Source organism: Camellia sinensis, chromosome 4 (assembly GCF_055761805.1).
Source record: "Camellia sinensis isolate YWXY chromosome 4, ASM5576180v1, whole genome shotgun sequence".
NCBI classification, from domain to species: Eukaryota; Viridiplantae; Streptophyta; class Magnoliopsida; order Ericales; family Theaceae; genus Camellia; species Camellia sinensis.
The window spans coordinates 66,334,028-66,357,899 of NC_138964.1; the positions used below are offsets into that span (position 1 = coordinate 66,334,028).

General features: G+C 36.9%; 1 protein-coding gene across 5 annotated transcripts in view; it reads right to left on the reverse strand.

Annotated features, from left to right (window-relative positions):
- Positions 1-2,493: 2,493 nt before the first annotated feature.
- Positions 2,494-23,872, reverse strand: part of LOC114279999 (protein ENHANCED DISEASE RESISTANCE 2) — a 110,763-nt gene continuing 89,384 nt past the window's right edge. For 3 of the 5 annotated variants that reach the window (XM_028222314.2, XM_028222315.2, XM_028222317.2), the window contains exons 19-22: positions 10,480-10,623; positions 10,297-10,392; positions 5,245-5,346; positions 2,494-3,185 (exon numbers count right to left, since the gene is read on the reverse strand). In XM_028222314.2, the coding sequence (XP_028078115.1) occupies positions 3,093-3,185; positions 5,245-5,346; positions 10,297-10,392; positions 10,480-10,623 (435 nt within the window). In that variant the 3' untranslated portion in view covers positions 2,494-3,092. The remainder of the gene's footprint in view (positions 3,186-5,244; positions 5,347-10,296; positions 10,393-10,479; positions 10,624-23,872) is intronic. The other 2 variants (XM_082925114.1, XM_028222316.2) reach the window with 1 other exon arrangement.

Consider the following 23,872-nt stretch of genomic DNA (forward strand, 5'->3'; position numbering starts at 1 on the left):
CTCTCTATTTTTCTGCACATCTTTTCGTAAAAAGTCAAACGAGGCCTTAAGCTTTTTTCCCAAAAGCCTAATTTGGCGGAAATTCTCAGAATAAACTGAAGCGTGTTTACAAAACACGCTTTCAACATGTTTTTGGCAGAAATTCTCAGAATAAGCTGAAGCGTGTTTACAAAACACGCTTTCAACATGTTTTTGACCCAGGCGCACAAAATGAATAAAATTGTAAAAATGTGGTTACGAAACACGCTTTTAATTAAGAAAACGCTATTTCTATTAGCGTTTTCAAACATGAAAACGTGTTTTGAAAACACGTTTTCAATAAAAAATAAAACCACATCAGGCACTCACACTCTTCTCTCTCTCTCTCACACACACACACACTCACATCAAACATATATAATTTTTAATATATATAAATTTTATTTTATAAAATTGAGACCAATATTAAATATATATAATAATAATAATTTATAATAGCAAATAATAATTAACTATATAAAAATGATTACTTTTTTACTTTAATTCTTAAAATTTATTTTTTTTATTTTAAGGTTTAAGATTTAGGGTTTAATTCTTATTTTTTATTTTATTTTAGGGTTTAGGGTTTAATTCTTAAAATTTATTTATTTTTATTTTAGGGTTTAGGATTTAGGGTTTAACAAACATATATAAATTTTATTTTATAAAATTGAGACCAATATTAAATATATATTAGAATAATTTATAAATAAAATAAAAATCAACTATGTAAAATGATTACTTTTTTACTTTAATTCTTAAAATTTATTTTTTTATTTTAAGTTTTAAGATTTAGGGTTTAATTCTTAATTTTTTTTATTTTAGTGTTTAGGGATAAAATTTATTTTTTTTATTTTAGGGTATAGGGTTTAATTCTTAAAATTTATTTATTTTTATTTTAGGGTTTAGGATTTATAAAAAATAAATAAATTTTAAGAATTAAACCCTAAATTCTAAACCCTAAATCCTAAACCCTAAAATAAAAATAAATAAATTTTAAGAATTAAACCCTAAACCCTAAAATAAAATAAAAAATAAGAATTAAACCCTAAATCTTAAACCTTAAAATAAAAAAAATAAATTTTAAGAATTAAAGTAAAAAAGTAATCATTTTTATATAGTTGATTATTATTTGCTATTATAAATTATTATTATATATATTTAATATTGGTCTCAATTTTATAAAATAAAATTTATATATATTAAAAATTATATATGTTTGATGTGAGTGTGTGTGAGTGATGTGTGTTTGTGTCCGAGAGAGAGAGAAGAGAGTGTGAGTGCATGCCACGTTTTCATGTTGTGCTATTATTTAAGCTTGAAAACGCTAATAGAAACAGCATTTTCTTAATTAAAAGCGTATTTCGTAACCACGCTTTTACAATTTTATTCATTTTGTGCGTCTGGGTCAAAAATATGTTGAAAGCGTGTTTTGTAAACACGCTTCAACTTATTCTGAAAATTTCGGCAAACTAGGCTTAGTTTGGGAAAAAGCTTAGTGAATAGGCTTAGTTTAGGAAAAACCTCAAAGCCGAAACTCGTGTTATCTGTATCTCATTTACTTTGAGGAGGTACACCCATCTCTCTCTTCTTCACCATTTTACAATTTTTATATTGATTGCATTTATCTATTAGAAAGTTGATACCATTTGAGAAAGAATTATAGTAGGAATCTCAAATAATCTATCAAATTTTTTACTAAAGCTCTTATATAGGTGTGGGACCCACACAAAGGTGTTTGTGCGGTTTGTGTAGATCCCACATCCATGTAAAAATTTTGATAAAAGATTTAGTAAATTATTTGAAATTTATAACATTTTCCAAAAATGCACAACCTCTCTCTCTCTCCTTCATTTATGATTTACCTCTATACATCTCATTTACTTTTGGGAAAAAATTCAGAAGACACCCATCTCTCTTTTCATCATTTATGATTTCATTGTGGAAATAAAACTAAATCTTCAATCCTCAAAACGGTCATGACATCGGAGAAGACCAATTGAGAAAGATGATACTCAATTTGCTTTGCCTAAGCCCTCTACAAGTGCAAAACCCTTTGCTTTGCCTGCTACCTTGTCTCGTCCTTCCCCCTCACTTCTGTTTCTAAACACCCCCTCTATAAGTCCACATGTTATTTGATTTTTGGGTTTTGAACATTTTATTGAAGTTTGAACGGTCCTTTTTTTTCTTTGTTCTTGAAAGATCTTTTAGGATTGAAAGATGATTTTTTGGATTTTGAAAGGTGTTTTGGTTCTTAAATGATGCTAAAGGAATTGGGAAAAAAGATGAGTGGTCGGTTTTAACCACCGACCGAAAAAAATTCAACCCCATTTGTTCGAATTCGTTGACATTAGTTGCCTTCTTCATCCCAAGGTGATCGATTCGATTAACGGTTGTGCAGCAAATCATACTCGACTCAATGTGTGAACACCCCTACAACAAAGTGCAGACCAAAAAAAATAACATACAAGCTAATTGAGCCATTCTAAATTTTCAAATTCAAATTGACACATCAACGTGAAGATTGGAAAATCAATCTTGTAATCCAGAAGGAAAAGAATATGGATATTATTTTTACAATCATATGTTTCCTCTTTGGGGAGGGAGAGAGGTGGGTAATGTTAACATTTACTATATGAAAGTGAAATTTGAAAATATGAAAATATTAAATGGCATCCCAAAATTATGTTGAAACAATGCATTGCTGCAAAGGCTATGAATTCTTTTGTGAAACACACCCCTTCACAACCAGCCTTGACCAGAATAGCTCGCGTCTCTTCACCTCATCCCTCGCATAATTCATTTACACAGATTAGAAGATAACCCACTTGACTTGCTTGATATGTGTAACTACATTAAATAAATACTCGAAACTATTTAAGAGAGTTTTATAAATAAATACTCATTGGAACCAGTGTTGGGTGATCTATGATTGAATTTTCAATGTCCAGTCCAAATTATAAGAACAATAATCCACACCAGAATCTGGAAATCATTGGAATGCACCCAGTTACAATAATGCCAATTGCTTCTGTAAATATGATGATCACAGCATGTTGATGTATCAAAATATTTCAAACTTCAAAAGGTACAGCAGAGTCGAGCTTCACACGATTCAGTCGAACAGTTCCAAGAATGTACTCAGGGAGCTCCGCCTCTTCTTTGGCCTAAAAATATAGCTGTTGTCAATACAAAGCTCTGTATGGCACACATGCTTTCATGGCTAAGAATTGGAAAGCAATTGAAATCAAGTACATCAATCAAAAATGGGAAAAACACATTTCTACAAAAATAAAAAAGAATGAAAAAAGAACTAAACTATTTTCGATCAATTTTGCAAGTAAACTATTTTAAGAATGAATCATGCTGTTCCAAATTAAAGAATGATAAAATCTATTAACTATTGTTAACAAGTATGGAACTTTAAACTTCCTTGTTTTACCATTTTGAGATTAATATTGAACATTTTCCATTAAGCTTTTACCAAGCATGATTTGTCAAATTCACCCAAAAAAAAAAAAAGCATGATTTTCAATTACAAAATTTGCAGACAAGATTCCTTTCACAATGTAGAGCCATTTAAAAATTAAAAGTTGCAATTAGATAGATTTGAACAGATTAAAAAATAAATAAAATACTATTGTTTGAATCTTGTGCATTCACTACACTATGAGTTAGCTTTGCACAGTTGAATAAATGACTTAATAGGCTATATTAAAGCAGATGCCTAACTAAGGTGGAAAGCATTTTGTCTTAGTTAACAGTTAGCAACAATATTAATGTCCTAAAGTTCAATAAAAATGGTATTACAAAATATGACTAGACAAAAACTAAGTGAAAAAATCAATCAATAAATAAATATATAAATAAAAATATTCACAGTAGCAATTGACATCCACATAAAATCCTCATTGTTTGCATGTGAGCTGGCTACCCAGAAACATATATATGAACTATAGACTTCTGTATGAATTTATAGATGCCTTGGAAACAAATGCAAAAGCTGCAAGACTTCTGTCCCTTCATTAAAATGCCATTAGAGCCCAAAAAATAAAATAAAATAATATTAAAAAGAAGCTAAGGCTGCATATTTAAACACCATGAAGATAAAATCCTTCATTTTAATCTAAGACAACAGATGAGTAGTCCTCTATCCTTTGCTCATTTATTATTATTATTATTATTTAATGTTTTTTGGGTTCCCCAAATGGCATCAGAAACCAATCTTAAACTTTCACATAACAATTTCTGAAATTTTATGAAGCATGGTCATCTACTATTTTATTAAAATTGTTGGTGATGAATTTCCTTTTCTGAAATTCTCTAATTTGTGAACGTGTACTTATCTAGATGATGATTAACTGCTTCAAAATTCTTCATGAAAAAGTAAAGCACTTACATATATGAACTTAAGAATACAAGAAGGCAAAAAAAAGTGATATTCCCATAAAATATCATATAATTGACCAATTAGTGGAGTAATGTAGATCTGCGGTACATAAATTGAACAATAGAAGGCCAGAGACACCCGGTAACTAAACAAACAGAACAGGAAGAAAGTCATCATTTTAAGCTGGTGGTAGGATAAAGTTCTGAAAGTGGCTGACACCACTTACCACCACACTTATCAACAAAAAAAGCGGGAAAAACAACACTATTACCAACAAACCTTAAATTACACCATTTTTCTTTGCCTTACATACTTCCATTAAAGTTTGAACAATTTTTAACTCATACATTCATAAATTAAGAGACACCTCTAAATCTTAATATTTAGGTTCATGCCAAGAATTATCTAAACTACTTTAACAGTATTTATAATAGCTCCCTAACTTAGGAGTAATATTGTACTTGGTAAAGAACAAATGGGGCAATATAATAATATAATAACTGATATGCATGGAACGAAAAGTAAAGTATGCTGAAAAATTTCAGACACTCCCCTTTTTAACCAGGCCTCACAAGTAAACTTCTTTTTCTTTTTTCCATTAGGTACTGCTTATATCATTTTTAAAGCACCCAATATCTTATTGTCCATGTCACATTGGAACCAGAAAATCATCAAAGAGAAATGGAAGATGTTTTTTGAACACAACATAATGCACCACATAATTTTGAAGCTAAGATATAACAAACTCAAAAGATCAACAAAGTCTCAACAAAATCCACAGCTTAAGGAGAATATTACTTGCACTTGCACATAATATTGGAATGAAAAGCACAAACCTCAATTAGAATTGCAAGATCAACAACAATGCTCGTCACATATCCAAGGACAAGAGTAATGACACTCCTTGCAACGGATGATGAGCCAATGTCCACATCAATCTGCAAAGTAGAAGCTCATAACAAAATCTTATTGACCTGATGATGCACATGTAAGAAGCAGCTAAATAAGCAAAGAGCATTTACAATGCTCACTAGCTTTTGAAGGCATTTTGTGTAGAATCGAAAACTAGACCAAAAAAAAAAGGTAAAGTGACTTTAAAATAGTGGAAGATTTGCCCTCAGATTATCAGGTCCATGTTTTGGAAGATTTGCCCCTTTTTACCTATTTCAAAATAAGACATGACTTTAATATAGTGTATTCATAAACCCTATTCACATTGCTCTGTGAATTTCTCCTTTTGGGACGTCAACTAAATATGGTGAATGTGATCTATAACAACCATGTTTACCTACAAATATATCAACGCAAGAAAATGTAAAATATATGTGAAGTATTTTTTTTTTATAAAAAAAACCACTTAAAGACAAAAAAAAAAAAAGAGACAAAAAAAAAAAAAACACGAAAATGTGCTGTGTTTTTTTTTTTTTGTTATTTAGGGGTAAGTGAGAGGGGGAGAGAGGAGGGGCCTTGGTTTTTTGGGGTTACTTTTTGATTTTGAAAAAATGGCACAAAATGATGAAATTGTCAAAGGAAAAGTTAGACATCATTCCAATATGGATCAAATTATATAATATACCTATGGAATATTGGGATGAGGAAGGTCTTAGTAGAATTGCAAGTTCTGTGGGAGAGCCCCTCTATATGGATAAACTCACTGCACAAGGCAATACTAAAATCTGTGTGGAGATCAAAGTAGACTCACCTCTCCCTACTGATTTCATAATCAAATGTGACGATGAGGTTATGGAAGTGAGGGTTTAGAACTAATAAAATGCATATATATGCCATTTAGCCAGCCAGCGAGGGAAGCAAGGGTGCAGAGAGAGTACTATTAGTGAGTCAGTGAGTTAGTGGTTAGGATATGTATGTATAGTATAGGAAGGAGGGGGTGCGGAATGTGAAGGCAGCATCAGTGGTGCAGGCAGTGTGTCGGGAAGTAGTAGTGGTGGGTAACGGACATTTAGCCAGACAGCCCTAACGAAATCTAACAACAGTTCCCCCTTTAAAGGCGTTTTGTGTAGAATCTAAACTAGACCCAAAAAAAAAGGGTAAAGTGACTTTAAAATAGTGGAAGATTTGCCCTCAGATTATCAGGTCCATGTTTTGGAAGATTTGCCCCTTTTTACCTATTTCAAAACAAGACATGACTTTAATATAGTGTTTTCATAAACCCTATTCACATTGCGCTGTGAACTTCCCCTTTTGGAATTACGTCAACTAAATAAGATGAATGCGATCTATAACAACCATGTTTACCTACAAATATATCAACACACCATTGTATGACATAATTAGTAACCAAAGGTATCTGCTGTTAGCCATTCATGTTGCATCAACACTGATTATCAAATACAAAAATCCTAGCCATTACAAATATTTGGTGATGAAATTATATATTTCACTAGTGATGTTCCTATCAGCTCAACATCTTCCATGTCCTAGGCGAGACTCCAAATTGCTACATGCCACCTTATGCATAGATATTAGATACAGTCATCTTTTCTTCTAATGACGACAAATTGCAGCATGTCATCTTTTCATCTAGGAACTCACAAGAAGTTGGCATTGGAGGTATTATGAGATATAATAGAGATTACAGCTCTTTTGGGAAAATATTAATTCTCTTGAAAGGCATTTGGGTTGCTACTCATAAAACAGTTTCCAGCAGTGTTTTGAGGGAGATGTAGATGCTATTGTAGGACGGTTAAGACATCAAATCCTAAATTCTTGGCATTACGAATCATTTTACTAGTAATTGATTTTGGATATTGTCATGGTTTTATGGCACAGAGGTCAAAATGGAACCTAGATCAGCCAATGAGGGAGCTGATTACTTCAGTGAGAAGCAAATATCCATGCCCACATCACAATTAGGGGTCAATTTTACTCCCCTGAGCTTCCCTTGTGGTTGTTTAAAATTACAAGAGTCTAATTGGAATTCACAGGGCTTTCAGGTTGAAATTTTATATTCCATCATGATGATGGTGATGGTGCTAAGGATGCAATGGTTGGTCCAGTCAGTGGTAAAAAATTGGGCTGCCAAGCATGAGAAGATGAGTTCAAATCTAAGAGCAGCCAATTTGTAAAACCTTAAATTCATATAAACATGACCATATATAAAACTAAATTGTAATGAAGGATTGCCTTCAAATGCATATTTCAATTTTAAAACTCAACACCTTCTAGATAGCAGATATAATGATTCCGGTTTAGACCCGACCCATTTATTGTTTTGGACCCGGGATCCCTTGTCTTGAATGGTTATTCATGTCCTTATTTATCTTATTCCTTGTTGAGTTGGTCATTTGAATATTGTTGTTGCGTTTGGAACAGGTTAGGAGTTGGTTTTTCAAAAGAGTTATTGCCCAGGTTTTGGCATGTTCGCTCGAGCAGTCTTTGAGATCTCCGAGTATTTTTGCAGGTTTGCAAACCTTCTGGGAGCGTGGTGTTCTTCGCTCGAGCGGTCTTTCTTGAGCTCGAGCGGTTTACTTTTGTCTACAAAACTTTTAGGAGGGTGTCATTGTGCGCTCGAACGGTTACTTTGTTCGCTCTAGTGGTGTCACTTATTGTGTTTGGTCGCTCAAACGGTCTGCATGTATATCAGTTATGAAAAGAGACTTTTTAGATCACTTTTTCACTCCTCTCTCTCTAAGCATTTCAAAAACCCTAAACTCATCTCTCTCTCTCTCTCGTTCTTGATTTCAAGTCCCAAATACACCATCATCCGTTGATTCCTCCACCATTGTCCTTTGGAAAAAAACGTAGAGCTCACCTAGAGCTTCATTTTAATCGGAGCAAAGTTCGTTTTCGGCTTCGTCAAAGTTTCATCCTTACTTCCCTTGTCTTCTAGCTTTGAGGTAGGGATTTCTTCGACCTTTAGTATGATTTTTACCTTGGTTATTTGTTTATATAAAGAATCTAGTGATTTGAGGATTTTGGGTAAAACCTAGGGTTTGATTTTGAAATTTAAAAAAGGAGTTTTCAAATGGATTAATGGAAATAGTTGTGGGAATGTATTTATAGTTGAGCTATGTTAAAGTGGTGGATTTTATCATTCAAAAATCGATTTTGGAAAAAAAGGGTTTTGTTCTAAAACCATGGGTATTTGGCTTGTGAAAGGAAAATGGAAAATGATGCTGGATTTGTAAGATTGGATCGAATGTGATGTTGATGAGAATGGTGGACTTGTATATGTAATATCACTCCCATTTGAAAATGATGAAATTATGTTTTATTCGGAAATTATCTATTGATTAGAAATATCTGTTTTGGGCTATCGGTGGATGATAACTTTGATTGTAGTAGAAACTGCATAAGGATTAGATGTATTGAAACTAATTTCTTATCCATATTGCACTAAGCATTGTTGCATACTTAAAAATTAAAAATGTATTTATTTGAGAAAAATGGGTGAACACCTTGGTGAATTTGGGTAGGAGCGTAGTTGTGGTTATTATGTTGGTCTGTGTGTTCTTGGTAAAAGTTTAGAAACCCGCACAGTTAGGTGCCGATCTTTCCGATTAATACCGATAAAATGGCTTTGGTAGTGCTTGTATAGCATACTAGCAGACACGTATCTAAAGATTTCCAGTGCTTTGTATCCATTGCACTGTTTTCTGTTATAAAAAATTTATTTTCATGAATTGGTATATAATCTGGCATTGCACGGTTTTGAGATGAAAATATAAAATGTTTTGGCAAATGACATGCATGTGCATTCACCTTATGACTTCGTCAAGATTCATACACAAGTATTTTTACTGGGCTTTGACTCACCCTATGTGGAAAACAACTTTCAGGTATTGATGACATGCCTCCACCAAGGTCATAGTTTGGAAGAATTTGGAGCTAAGAGCTTCCTTTTGTTGATTTTGATGCAATTATTTTGTACAAGCCTAAGGCTTAAACTGTATTGAGTTAAACTCATTTTGTTGTAACCAAGTGTGGTCTTGGAAAGGTGTAGCCATTAAGGCATTAATTTACTTATCCTTTCATTTTCTCTCTCTCATATGTGGTATATGCTATAGATTCAATATCTAGGATTTATGAATTTATATTCGCATATGTCATCTTTTGTACATTGCACTTATATAAATGAAAGGTTATCATATTGAACGTGTTGTTATTTATTAAATGTCGTGAGATGGTTTATTGTTATTATTTCGGGGCATTACAGTGGATCCCTTAAGATAAGGATATTTAAAAAAACAAAAAAAAACCCAAAAAAAAAAAAAAAAAACAAAACAAAACAAAGATGAGGATATTTTAAGGGAAATAGAAAATACAACAAAATATTTATTATGGGACCATTAAGAGTGACACTGCTGAATCTCTTGGTTGTGTTGGATAGCTTGATATATATTGTTTGACCCATTTCCAAATAGCTTACGCTTTTGGGACACTTGGTGACTTAACATGGTATTGACTCATTTTGCATTCTTTATTCTCTCTTGATGTTTGCATCTCCACATGTAAGATGGGGTTGCATGTGAAGGAGTGAGTTGGATAGATTGATAGATATACATTGTCGGGTCCATTTCCTAATAACTTAAGTTTTGGGGGCTATTGGCAACTTAACAGATTGAACACTAACTACAAAAGAGAAATGCAGATTTAACCATTGGTAAAAATTATAGACAGGTAAGAAAAAAAGGAACAAAGATGGACCAAAACGAGAGGAAGATAGTGAAACAAGGAAGGGAAGAAACAGTCTAATCACTTCTCCCTTCTACTTACTCTACTAATTAAAACATTCATTATATAAGTTCACATTTGACTTGATGTGATTCCAATACGAGACATACAAGATAACTTTTGTATTAAGATCATCACTGTATCTAACAAAAGGGTGATAAACATTCAAGGATGCCGGAATTGAATCTTATTACCTCTAGGAAATTGTCTTGTCTAAGGTATTCACAGGTAACTGCTTTCCCTAATATGCAAGCTTTTGTTCCAACAGCACGCTTTACCATCCAATATCCCTGTCAATACCATTTGTTACTCAAAAACAAGACAAGATAAGCTCGCTAAATTACACATGGTCTTGATACTGGAAAAAAAGTTCGTACCTCAACAATTCTTGGAATTAGTTTAAATCTTGAATCACGAAACATATCGGACCCATCAACAAATTTACCCAACAAAGAATTTTTATTTACAGGCCTATCAGCAGCATAGTATAGAACCATGCTGTAGTTAGGTCTTGCTGGAACCTGAAACAATGAAACACCATAGTTCCTAAATTGTTGATTTAATATTTTTAGCACGAGAAAAATACAAAATGCAAAATGATAGTATTTCACATTGTGATTGACGATTATAAGTAAAGGGCTGTGTGATACCCTAACGTAATGTTTGTTTAAAACTGAATAGTGAATACTGTTGAATGTTTAGAAGAAGTTGAAGAGAGAGAGAGAGAGAGAGAGAGAGAGAGAGAGAGAGAGAGAACGAGAACGGCTGCTGAAATAATATTGAACAAAAACTTAGGGTTCACCCCTTACACACAACTATTTATAATAATAATAGGAAGACACAAATTACATAACTACCCTAACACTTAACACTCCCCCTCAACTTGGTGCAAAGATGTCACTCATGCCCAACTTGCAACAAATGGGGTGAAAGACATTACTACTAAGACCCTTAGTAAACATATCCACCAACTGATTTTCAGAGTGGACAAAAGGCATACATATCAAACCCTTATTCAATTTCTACTTAATGCAATGTCTGTCGATCTCAATATGCTTAGTCCTGTCATGTTGAATAAGATTGTGAGCAATACTTATGGCAACTTTGTTGTCACAGTACAGAATCATGGGTTCACTACATTCAAGCCCTATATCACTTAGCAAGGATTGAAGCCATATCAGTTCGCATGTACTATGTGCCATAGCTTTGTATTCTGCGTCAACACTAGATCTAGATACCATTGCCTGCTTCTTCCTAAGCCGTGTGACCAAATTTCCCCCTACAAAACCACAGTAACTGGAGGTAGATCGTCAGACATGTATAGAGCCTGCCCAATCTGCATCTGTGAAGTGACCATGATTAGAAAACAAAATTCTTTTTCCAAGAACGGATTTAAGATACCTCAAAATGCGTTACATTGCATCCAAATGGGTCGCATGAGGATCATGCATAAATTGACTCATTATCCCAACTGCATAGGCAATATCTGGATGAGTATGTGATAGATATATAATTCTTCCCACAAGTCTTTGGCATGGTTATCAGAATCCCGATCCGGATCCGGATCTTACGATCCTACGATCTTACGATCCATTTGAGTACAATCGATCCGGATCGTGTAAAAAACTCCTTATAGGTAGGATCTTTCGATCCTGGTAATGGGATCTTATAGGATCGCGGAATCCCGATCCGAATCCGATCCTATCCGATCCAATTTACAAGCCTTGTTTTGTATTGTATGACATATTTTATTGTAAATTTTATGTTTGTTGTCTAAATACCAATTTGTGTGGTCAAAATAAAATAATAAAAATTAAGTAGTATTGAATCAAATAGACTAAGAAAAACAAACTAGGAAACAAATATTCAAATATTGCGGTAATTTAAAAAAATTAAATAATCGAAAAAACAAACTTAGCTTTAGCGGAGTCTAAGGAGGGTAAGATGATTGCAAATTTATCTTAATTTTTGGAGAGATTATTTTTGTGACTTGAATCCACTCCACCAGGGATGCTAACGACAAACTTTATCATTCGGTTAAGTTATTCTTTTGAGTTCTTAATCTATTTTTATATCAACTTTGTTAAATATTTTTTCTTCACTTTTTGTGCATCATTGTAGATTGTAAAGTATTTTGTTGTAGAATTCTTCTTCTTCTTCATCTTCTTTTTTGATGAAATACAATACTTTTAGCATCGAGTTTTCTATTGTATAATATTATATGTACATTTTACATGGAGTATTATATTTTTCACAATATCTTCACTTCTTTTTAATAGAATATAAACTCATTTTGTGTATGCTTTATAAGAAATATTAATTTAAATTAAATTATTATGTAATCTGTCTTTTTCAGTAGGATCTTACGATTCTCGATCCGATTCCACGATCCGATCTTATAAACACCTCTAACGATCCAACGTAGGATCCCGATTTTAACAACCTTGGTCTTTGGTACCTTTCCTTTGTTAGAATGTGTTAGAATATTTCTTATTTTATTCTGATGAATATTTAGTATATTCTTATTTTATGCCTTATGGCACTTCTGTAATTATGATGATGATTTAATATAAAAGGGGATGAGATACCACTCATACCTCTAATTTTTCCTTGCTAAAAATAATATGCTATCAGAGCCACTCTAAAACCTAGGAATCACAACCCTACAGCCACCTTCGCACCACCACCAGAACACCACACCAGACGCCATTCCCCTAGGGTTCCAACAGGATCAATCACAGTCTCCTAGGGCCCCGACAGGCTTTGTCGCACTCTTCTAGGACTTTGGCAGCCCTAGCCACAGCCTCCTAGGGCTTCACCGGCACCCTAGGGCTCGTCAGAGCCCCCTGTTTTTCACCCAGGTCTGTCGACAAGCTTGGAGTTCAGTCGGGTGGGTTTTCCTCCCTCCTCAGGCTGTCGACAGCCACTCAGGACCTCTCTGCTTTAGTCGGCTCTCTAGTTCACATCGATCCTCTCATCTCTTTGGTTGAGTCAACTCTCTATCCTAGTCAACTGTGTCGGCTCTGTCTTGGGTCTAGGTTGAAGTCGTTATTCAGTGATTTAATGTAATTTTCCTTCTCTCTCCTTTGTTTTTCCCTTTTCCTTTCTGTCTTCACAAAAAAAAAAAAAAAAAAAAACCTTAAAAAAAAAAAAAAAATGTTCTGTTTGGTATATTTCCCATCTTCCGGGTTTGTGATTAGACCAGTGTTTGTTGTGAGAGTTCCTTAGTAGCATATTCATGGCAGAATTGACTAGTGAGTCTACTACTTCGCATACTCCTCAGGGCCCGAGTCCTTGTTTGCCTACTACTATGGCTGATTCCCTCAACCCTGGCCAAAAAATCACCACCTCTCTCTTTAATGGTCAAAATTATTAAGCGTGGTCACAGAGTTTGACTATTTTTTTGAAAAGCAAAGGGAAGATGGGATATGTTGATGGGCGCGTTCAAGCCCCCAGTTCCACAGATCCAGGTTATGATCAGTGGGAGATTACCAATTCTCTTATCATGGGCTGGTTGATACATTCTATGGTTTCGGAGATTGGTGAAGGATACTGGTCTATGGACACAACACAGGATATTTGGGAGGCTGTGGCCACTACGTATTCCCGCAAAGGCAATTTTTTCCAGACTTTTGAGTTGCGACGCTCCATTGACCGGTCCGTCCAGGGTGAGATGACTATCCTCGAGTATTTTACATTCCTTAGCAATGGGTGGAAGAGACTTGATCATCTTCAGGACTACAAGCCTGTGTGTCCCACTGATTCTGCTGGGTACTGGAAATTTGTTGAACAAGTGCGGGTCTTCAAGTTTTTGGAAGGTCTGAATATGGAGTTTGATCCTGTTAGGAGTCATCTGCTGGGTATGGATGTGCTTCCTTCTCTCCAAGAAGCATTTGCTTATGTGCAGAATGAGGAGAGTCGACGTTCTGCTATGCTTCCGCCTGCCTCTTCTGATCGATCTGCCCTGGTTTCTACACCCTCTTGAGATGGGGATCGTGGTTCTCGTCCTCCTTCTGAGAAGGATACCCTTTTCTGTGACTATTGTCGTCGTCCTCGCCACACTCGTAAGACTTGTTGGAAGTTGCATGGGCCGTCATCTAGGGGTCGTGGAGATCGTTTTGGGTCCCGCGGGGGTCACTTGGGTCACTCTAGAGGCCAAGGGCCCAATGCCCGAACTCATCATTCTGATACAGTTGAGCCTTTGTCCCCCGCTCCGGCTGTTTCCTCGGCTGATATTTCTGGGTTTTCTACTTCTGAGTTATTAGAGGTTGCTCTTCGCTACTTGTTAGACCGTCGGGCATCTAGTTCATTTTCAGGTAACTTTGCCCATTCAGGTAACTTGGCTTCTTCTACAAGTGCTTTCCTATCTCATCAAATGTTGCCTTGGATTATCGATTCTGGTGCTTCCGATCATATGTCTGGGTCGTCTGATTTGTTCTCCGCTTACACCCCTTCTTCAGGACAAGATAAAGTTAGAATTGCTGATGGTACCATTTCTTCTGTGTCAGGAAAATGTGTAATTCATGCCACTGCTTCCCTTCCTTTGTCTTTTGTATTACATGTTCTCCATTTTAGTGTTAATCTTTTATCTTTGAGTCGTATTACGCGGGACTTGAATTGTAGTGTAACCTTTTTTCCTGATCATTGTCTGTTTCAAGACCTTGTCACGAGGAAGATGATTGGCAGTGGTAGCAACGAGAATGGTCTCTATATCCTGGATCAAGCAGACAAGCGGGCTCATACATCCATCCAGTTACCATCTACAAAGGAAGACCTATGGTTGTGGCATCATCGTCTTGGGCATCCATCTTTTTTGTTACTTAAGCATCTTTTTCCTTCTGTTTTTTTGAAAAATAATGTTTCTAAGTTTCAATGTGAGTCGTGTCAACTTGGAAAACAACACCGAACTTCTTTTGCTCCTTCTATTAATAAAAGTTTAGTTCCTTTTTCATTGATTCATTCTGTTGTATGGGGTTCCTCTCGTTTTGTGTCTTTAAAAGGTCACCGATGGTTTGTCACCTTTATTGATGATTGTTCTCGGACCACCTGGGTATATCTTCTGAAGGACAAATGTGAGGTTTTTTCTGTGTTCCAAAATTTTCATAAAATGATTTGCGCTCAATTTGGGGCGGTTGTCAAAATTTTGCGTTCTGACAATGGAGGGGGATACATCGACTCTGGCCTTGCCCGTTATTTTGCCACTCATGGTATTATTCACCAAACTTCGTGTACCAATACCCCTTAACAGAATGGTGTTGCAGAGCGCAAAAACCGTCATCTTCTTGATATTACGCGTTGTCTATCCTTTGAAATGCGTGTTCCTAGATCATATTGGGGGGAAACTATTCTTACTGCAGCCTTCCTTATCAATCGTTTGCCTACCCAAGTCCTCAACATACACACTCCTCTTCAGGTTTTGTTAGGGTCCCACTCGTCTGGTTTCTCCATTCCTCCCAAAATTTTTGGGTGTGTGCTTTGTTCATAACCATTCTCCTTCCCGTGGTAAGTTGGATCCTAGGTCTCTTCGGTGTGTCTTCCTGGATTACTCTGCCACACAAAAGGGCTACAAGTGTTATCATCCCCCCTCTCGAAAATGGTTTGTCTCTGTGGATGTGTCTTTCTTTAAGTCTCAGTCCTACTTCTTGCCCTCTTCGGTGTCCCAGTGCTCCCTTTAGGGGGAGCCTTGGTGTGAAGTGATTCCTGTGTCACTACCATCGGTGATTGAGCAGGTTGAGAATGTTACTGGTGACCCCGCTATTGATATTGAGAATGTTGAGTCTGAATCCACAGTGAAAGATGGCAAAGTTTATGTCAGGGACAAGGATAGAAAACAAGTTACTTGGGTACAAGAGACCCATTCGGATTCTCCACTGCTATCTTCTTCTTCCGATGAGTGTCCAGAATCTTCTTCTTCTGATGAAACTCCAGGTAACTCTATTATTTCTGATCTAGATGTTCCTATTGCTAAAAGGAAGGGGGTTAGATCTTGTACTCAACATCATATTTCTCATTTTGTCTCCTACACTAATCTGTCTTCTTCCTATAAAGCTTTTCTGTCTAAAGTGTCTTCTGTGAGTCTTCCTTCTAATTTTTAGGATACTCTTTCTACTCCTGAGTGGAAGCATGCCATGATAGAGGAGATGAGAGCCCTGGCAAAAAATGGCACTTGGGAATTGGCTGAGTTGCCTAAGGGCAAACGACCTGTTGGATGTAAGTGGGTGTACACAGTGAAGCACAAAGCCGATGGTTCTATTGAACGTTACAAGGCAAGATTGGTGGCCAAAGGCTTTACGCAGACTTATGGAGTAGACTACTAGGAGACATTTGCTCCTGTTGCTAAGATGAACTCTGTCAGAGTCCTCTCTCTTACCTCTAATCTTGATTGGCCTCTCCACCAATTTGATGTGAAGAATGCCTTCCTTCATGGAGATTTGGAAAAAGAAGTGTACATGGATATTCCCCCAGGCTTTGAGGATGTTAAAACTAAAGGAAAAGTATGCCGACTACCCAAGTCACTTTATGGACTCAAACAGTCACCTAGGGCTTGGTTTGAGAGATTTACTCAGGCTATGCTGCGATATGGTTTCAAACAGAGTCAAGCTGATCATACTTTGTTTGTGAAACACTCCTTACATGGTAAGACGACAGCTCTTATTGTTTATGTAGATGATATTGTACTCAAAGGGGATGATATTGAGGAGGTTCCTCGGTTAAAGGAGTATTTGGCTAATGAGTTTGAAATCAAAGACTTAGGTAGCTTGAAGTACTTTCTAGGTATTGAAGTTGCTATGTCCAAAGAGGTCATCTTCATATGTCAAAGAAAGTATGTGCTGGGTTTGCTAAAAGAAACTGGGATGCTTGGAAGTAAAGCCTGTGATACACCACTAGAGCTTGGACTGAAGCTTAGTGACGATCACACAGGCGAGCCTGTAGACAAAGGGAGATATCAGCGGCTAGTGGGTAAGCTTATCTCCTTATCCCATTCGCGTCCTGACATTGCTATCGCAGTGAGTATGGTTAGTCAATTTATGCATGCTCCACGTGCAATTCACTTAGAGGCAGTTATGAGGATTCTAAGGTACTTGAAGTCTTCTCCGGGAAAAGATCTCTATTTCTCTAACCATGGTCATCTTAGTACAGAGGCATATACAGATGCTGATTGGGCTGGGTCAGTCACTGATAGAAGGTCAACCTCTGGCTATTGTACCTTTGTTGGAGGAAATCTAGTTACTTGGAGAAGCAAGAAACAGAATGTAGTTGCAAGGTCTAGTGCAGAGGTTGAATTCAAGGCTATGGCTCAGGGTGTGTGTGCGCTATTATGGATTAGACTACTTTTGAGGGATTTGGGGATTCATCAGACAGATTCTATGCGGTTATACTGTGACAATACAGCAGCCATCAATATAGCTCATAATCCAGTTCAGCATGACAGGACCAAGCATGTGGAGATTGATAGGCATTTTATCAAAGAAAAGCTCACTAGTGGCGCTATATGTACGCCATTCGTGAGATCTAAAGATCAACTAGCTGATGTTCTCACCAAAGGATTAGGGAATAAACCATTCCGTGACATTCTTAACAAGCTGGGCATGAGAGATATCTTTGCATCAGCTTGAGGGGGAGTGTTAGAATGTGTTAGAATATTTCCTATTTTATTCTGATGAATATTTAGTATATTCTTATTTTATGCCTTATGGCACTTCTGTAATTATGATGATGATTTAATATAAAAGGGGATGAGATACCACTCATACCTCTAATTTTTCCTTGCTAAAAATAATATCCTTCTCCACAAGATCACCAACACCACTGCAAATATGATGATTAGTCTCAATCAACGAATCAACTAGTTTGTAGCCCAACATGCCAGTTTTCTCAAGAGAATCTAGAATGTACTTCCTTCAAGAAATAAAGACGCTTTTGTTAGACCTGGCAACTTCAATCCGAAGAAAGTAGTACCTCTACGGGCCAAGGTCTTTGATCTCAAATTCCTTGGCTAACTGCATCTTGGGATGTGTCACTTTCTCCTTATCATTACTTGTTATAACTATGTCATCCACATATACAATAAGCACTATTATCTTATTTGCATTGCGTTTGACAAACATGGTGTGATCTATATTGCTTTGTTTATACCCAAACCCCAACATAGCTTTTAGAAATCTGCCAAACCAGACTCGAGAAGATTGTTTCAAACCATATAAAGCCTTCTTCAACCTACAAACTTTTCCAACTGTAGACTGAGATGAGAATCCTGGAGGTACATCCATATATACCTCCTCCTCCAACTCACCATGAAGAAAGGCATTCTTCATATCTAGTTGTTGTAAAGGCCATCCCAAGTTAGTAGCACATAAAAGAATAGCTCGAATGGAATTCATCTTCGTTACAAAGGCAAAAGTTTCTTGATAGTCAATTCCATATGTTTGGGTAAATCCCTTAGCCACTAGTCTTGTTTTGTGCCATTCAATCATCCCATCTGTTTCTTGCCTAATCATGAACACCCACTTACACCCTATTGATTTTTTTTTTCCATTAGGAAGAGAAACCAACTCCCAAGTGTTATTCTTGTTCAGAGCTTGCAACTCTTCTACCATAGCTACTTTCCACTTAGGATCACTAATGGCTTCTTTCCAACACTATGGGATACACAGAAGACAGAGACAAAAAAAAGGCTTGATATGTAAAAAACAATGAATCATACGACACAAATTTAGAAATGAGTTGTTGTTCATGCTCTAATCCCCTTTCTAAGAGCAATAAGGAGACTCAAATCATCAACAATAGGACTATCAACAACTGGTGAAAAATTAGGCCGAGGATCATTACCTGTAGATTCAGTGGAAATTAGATGTAGAACTAGCATGAGGGATGATGATTAACTTGGTGGTGCAAAAGAAATCTACTCTTTTTGATGCTAGGAATAAGTCTTAAGATCAACCCGGTCCGATGTCAGGTTCTTCATCAATAGAACTCTTAGGCACCACCTCACCACAAATAACAGCCCGTTGAGTAGGAAGGAAAAAGGACAACTCATGCTGATATAACATTGCCTCATCCGCAATCTCATCTGTAATACTCTCCCGCCGAGGAGATAGCGGTGGACAAATAAAAAAAGAATCAAATTCACAAAAGGTGACATCCATACTAACATACACCTTACGAGTGTGAGGGTTATAGCAATTGTAACTCTTTTGAGTAGCATAATAGCCAATAAAGACACAACGGATAGCCTTCGGATCAAGCTTCCCACGAGTAGGAGATTGTAGATGAACAAAACAGACACTCCCAAAAACCCGAAGAGGAAGAGAAGCAGTGGGATAAGTCACAGGAAGAAGTTCAAGAGAAATTTGGAAGTGGAGGATACTAGAGGGCATACGGTTAATAAGGTAAGCAATGTTAAGAACAACATCCCCCCCAAAAGACTTAGAAACTTTCATGGTAAATAAAAGGGAGCGAGCAACTTCAAGGAACTGGCCATTCTTGCGTTTAACGACTCTATTATGCTCAGGAGTGCCAACACAACTAGTCTGATAAAGAATGCCATGCTCCTCAAGGTATGCTCAGAAAGCTCTATCAACATACTCAGTCCCATTATCACTCTGAAGAATTTTGATGGTAACATGAAAGAGATTGGACAATATTTTATGAAAAATTTGGAAGCACAAGAAAACCTCATTTTTAGTTTGAAATAAATAAACCCAAGTCACACAAGAATAACAATCAATAAAAGTAACAAACCACCGATAACTAGAAGTAGAAACCATAGGGGCAGGCCCTCTCCCCCCCCCCCCCCAAACATCGGTACGAATAAGTATAAAAAGAAAATTACTTCTTTTATTAATTGAAGGATAACAAGTATGTTTATGCTTAGCAAGCTCACAAGCATCACAAACAAAATTATTCCTAGGACAATCTCGAACAGATGAAGGAAAAAGCTTCTCTAAAATACTAAAGAACGGATGACCCAAACGACAATGCCATTGATGAAGGAGATGAAGAGAGGAGCTGGTAATGCATTGAAGAGCCTGACAGGACAAAGATAATGCAAGAGGAACAACATCTAGAGAGTATAGTCCACCTTGTGCTTTACCACTACCAATCATTTTTTCTGTAGCTAGTTTTGGAAAGACATAATGAGTAGGAAAAAAAGGTTACAGAGCAATTAAGAGTAGTAGTAAGGCTACTAACAGAAAGTAAGTTAGTGAAAAAGTTAGGGACATGAAGAATAGATGAAAGAGAAAGTAAAGAGGAATAATGAACTGAACCCCGGCTGGAGATAGAGGACAAAGTGCCATCGGTCATCCTAACCTTATCTCACCTAGAACATCGAGAATAAGAATAGAAAAGACTAGAGGCACTTGTCATGTGATTAATAGCACCGAAATTAACAATCCAAGGAGACAACGAAGATGTACTAAGTGCACTAGCAGAAATACCTGTGTGGGCAAAGTTGGAAGAAGCAGAGGAAGAAGGAGCTAAGGTAGATGAAGAATCAAGCCGAAACGTCTGAGAGTGTGGAGCTCATCCTGGGTAATAGGACCAATACCACCGGGGGCACTAGCAGTAATCTAGGAAACATGAGCTTGAGAACGAACACTTCTACCACGACCACGGCCTCGAGTAGGAGAACCATGCAACTTCCAACAGTGGTCCCTATCATGTTTGTCTCTTCCATAATAATCATACTTCAACCGATCTCGATCAACCAAGGAGCCCTTACTACCAACCTGTGGTTAACTAAGCTGAGTATCGCATGACTTAGGAGCTGCAACCAACGTAGGCCAATCTTGGATAGGGGTATGCACCATAGTACTACGTCGACTCTCCTCCTGCTGAACAAGAGCATAAGCCTCGTGCAAGGTGGGAAACGGAGAGCGGCCCAACACTTGAACACGAATCTGATCATACTCCAAATTCAGGCCAGCAAGAAAGTCATAAATACGCTCTTTCTCCACGGACTGCTGAAACATAATGGCATCCTTGGAACAAATAGCTTGGTAACTCTTGTAGTAATCAAGTTCCTGCCCCAAGCCACTCAACTCAGCATAGTATACCGCAAGAGAATGATCCTTCTGATCCAAGCCCCTAATCTTCTTTCTCAACTCATGGGCCTCTGCATCATTACCCTTTTGAGAATACATCTAAGCTGTAGCTGTCCAAATCTTGTGAGTAGAATCCAATAAGAGAAAAGTCCGACTAATGGTAGGCTCCATAGAGTTGATCAGCCAGGTCATAATTAAAGCATTCTCAGAAATCCATTGAATGGAGAAAGCTTCATCTGCATCAAGTTGCTTGATGCTATAGGTAATACAGCCAGTCAAACAACGGGTGGCGATAGAAAGACTACAGGAACGGGACCAAATCAAGTAATTGGTACCATTAAGCTTGACAAGGCTAATTTAGAGAGGACTATCACCAAGAGTCATACCACGACTCAGCCCACTCTCCTCCTTGCCCTTAGATGCCTGATCCTCGCTTTCAGCCATGTGATAAGAGAAAGAAGGTGCAAAAACACAAGTTGGATATCAAACAAATCTAGAAAACACCCAACCAACACAGCAACTCACCTTCAGAGGCTGAAACAGTGGAAGATTACCCCAGAACAAAGGAACCAGATCAACTTGAAGCAAGAAAACCAAAGCAGACCATTCAAAACTTAGAAAAATTCAAATTAAGTACCAAAAAATCTCAAAACATGGACAGCAAACCCCTATAGGGTTCCACTTGGCTCCCAAGGAAGAGAGGGGGAGGGAAAAATCTAGCCAAAAGGAGCTCAAGTAAAGACTTTCCAAAAATCACCCAGTTTTGATGAAAATTTGAAAAAATTAAAACACAAATCAAGCAATGAGCAAAAAATTAAAAGAAAATTATAGGGTATAAACCCATTAAATTTCGAAAGGAGGAATATGTTGCTCGAATACCATGTTGAATGCATAAAAGAAGTTAAACAACGAGAGAGAGAGAGAGAGAGAGCGGCTGCTAAAATAATATTGAACAAAAACTTAGGGTTCACCCCTTACACACAACTATTTATAATAATAATAGGAAGACACAAATTACATAACTACCCTGACACTTTACAAATACACTTCAATGGAAAATGAATCAAGTGTGTTTAATAATTACAATTTATACCACCACTACCCCACTATCACCATCAGCACCATCTCGTTGCCACCAACACCACTTTGCCACCACCACCAACATTACCCATACCCTACCACCACTACCACTGATCTGCAGCCACCACCATCCCATCATCACACAACCACCATTGCCACCAACATCACTCGTACCTTGCCACTGGTCTGCCACCACCATCCTACCATCACGCATGTTAAGTTATGTACTTGAGGGTATTAGTGTTATTGTACTTATTCTCTTATTATTATAAATACAAGTGTTTAGTGAGGTAAGAAACCTAATTAGGTTTTGTGCCTCCTCTTCCAGCAAATCTCTCTCTCTCTCTCTCAATTATTATGCTACAATTTCTCTCAACTATTATGCTACAGTTTTAACTTGATATCAGAGCAGGTTTTGATTTTTTGTTCTTTTATTTTTTTTTTTCCCTTTATTTTTTTACTCCTTCTGTTCTTGTTCCATTCCTGTTGCATAATGTTAAAAAAAAAAAAAAAAAAAATCCCTACCATGATTCACTAGGGTAGAGGAGTTCTCAGAAAAATTTTCAAAATTTTTTGGTCTTGGGTGCCTAGTTTTTCCAATTTTGCTTTATTTCTTGGAAAAACAGGCCTATTTTTCAATTTCTACCTTTTGGTTGTTTTTGCTACAATCCAACCCTTGGGCTGCCTTCTCTAGCAATAGACTGGGGGAGGAAGGCCCTCGGCAGGACCTGGAGAAGCCTGCCGAGGGGAAGAGAAGAAGAAGGAAGGGCTCTCGGCGCTGGTGGTGAGCTGTAGGGAGGCTGTCGGCATTGATGGTGTGGTGTAATGGGGTTGTCAGCTCTGGTGGGGCAGAGGGGCTGTCGGTTTGGCTGGGTGAGTTACAAGTTTTTTTGGAGCACTAGGGAGGCAAACAGGAACAGTTGTGTGGGATGGGTAGGGAAGAGGAAGAGAGAGCTTAGGTATGGCTTTGATACTATGTAAGTTTAGAGAAGAGAAAGAGATAGGGAATGAATGAGACCCCATCCCCTTTTATATTGATAATAATATGTAATTACAGGAGTGCCATTAGGTATAAATTATGGGCCAACCCATTACATCAATCAAGGGAAATTAAATCAAATAAGAATACAATATAACAAATATTATTTTCTATTCTAACACTATTGAAGATAGAAGGTCTACCACTGGCTATTGTACATTTGTAAGGGGGAATTTGGTAACTTGGCAGAGTAAGAAGCAGTCAATTGTAGCTAGATCGAGTGCGGAAGCGAAGTATTGTGCCATGGCACGTGGCATTTGTGAGTTGATGTGGCTTAAAATTTTACTGTCTGATCTCGGGTTGTTGAGTGATGATCCTATGTGACTGTATTGTGATAATAAGGCCGCTATTAACAGTGCTCATAATCCAGTTCAGTAGGATAGTACTAAGCACATCGAGATTGATCAACATTTTATTACGGAGAGTATCTAGTGGCATCATTTGTTTATTTTTTGTCACATTGTTTATTTTTTGTCACATCCAAAAATCAGTTAGGTGATGTGTTTACCAAGGGGTTGGGGAGTAATATGTTTCATCCTATTGTATGCAAGTTGGGTATGCGGGACATTTATGCACCAACTTGAGGGTGAGTGTTAAGTTATGTAC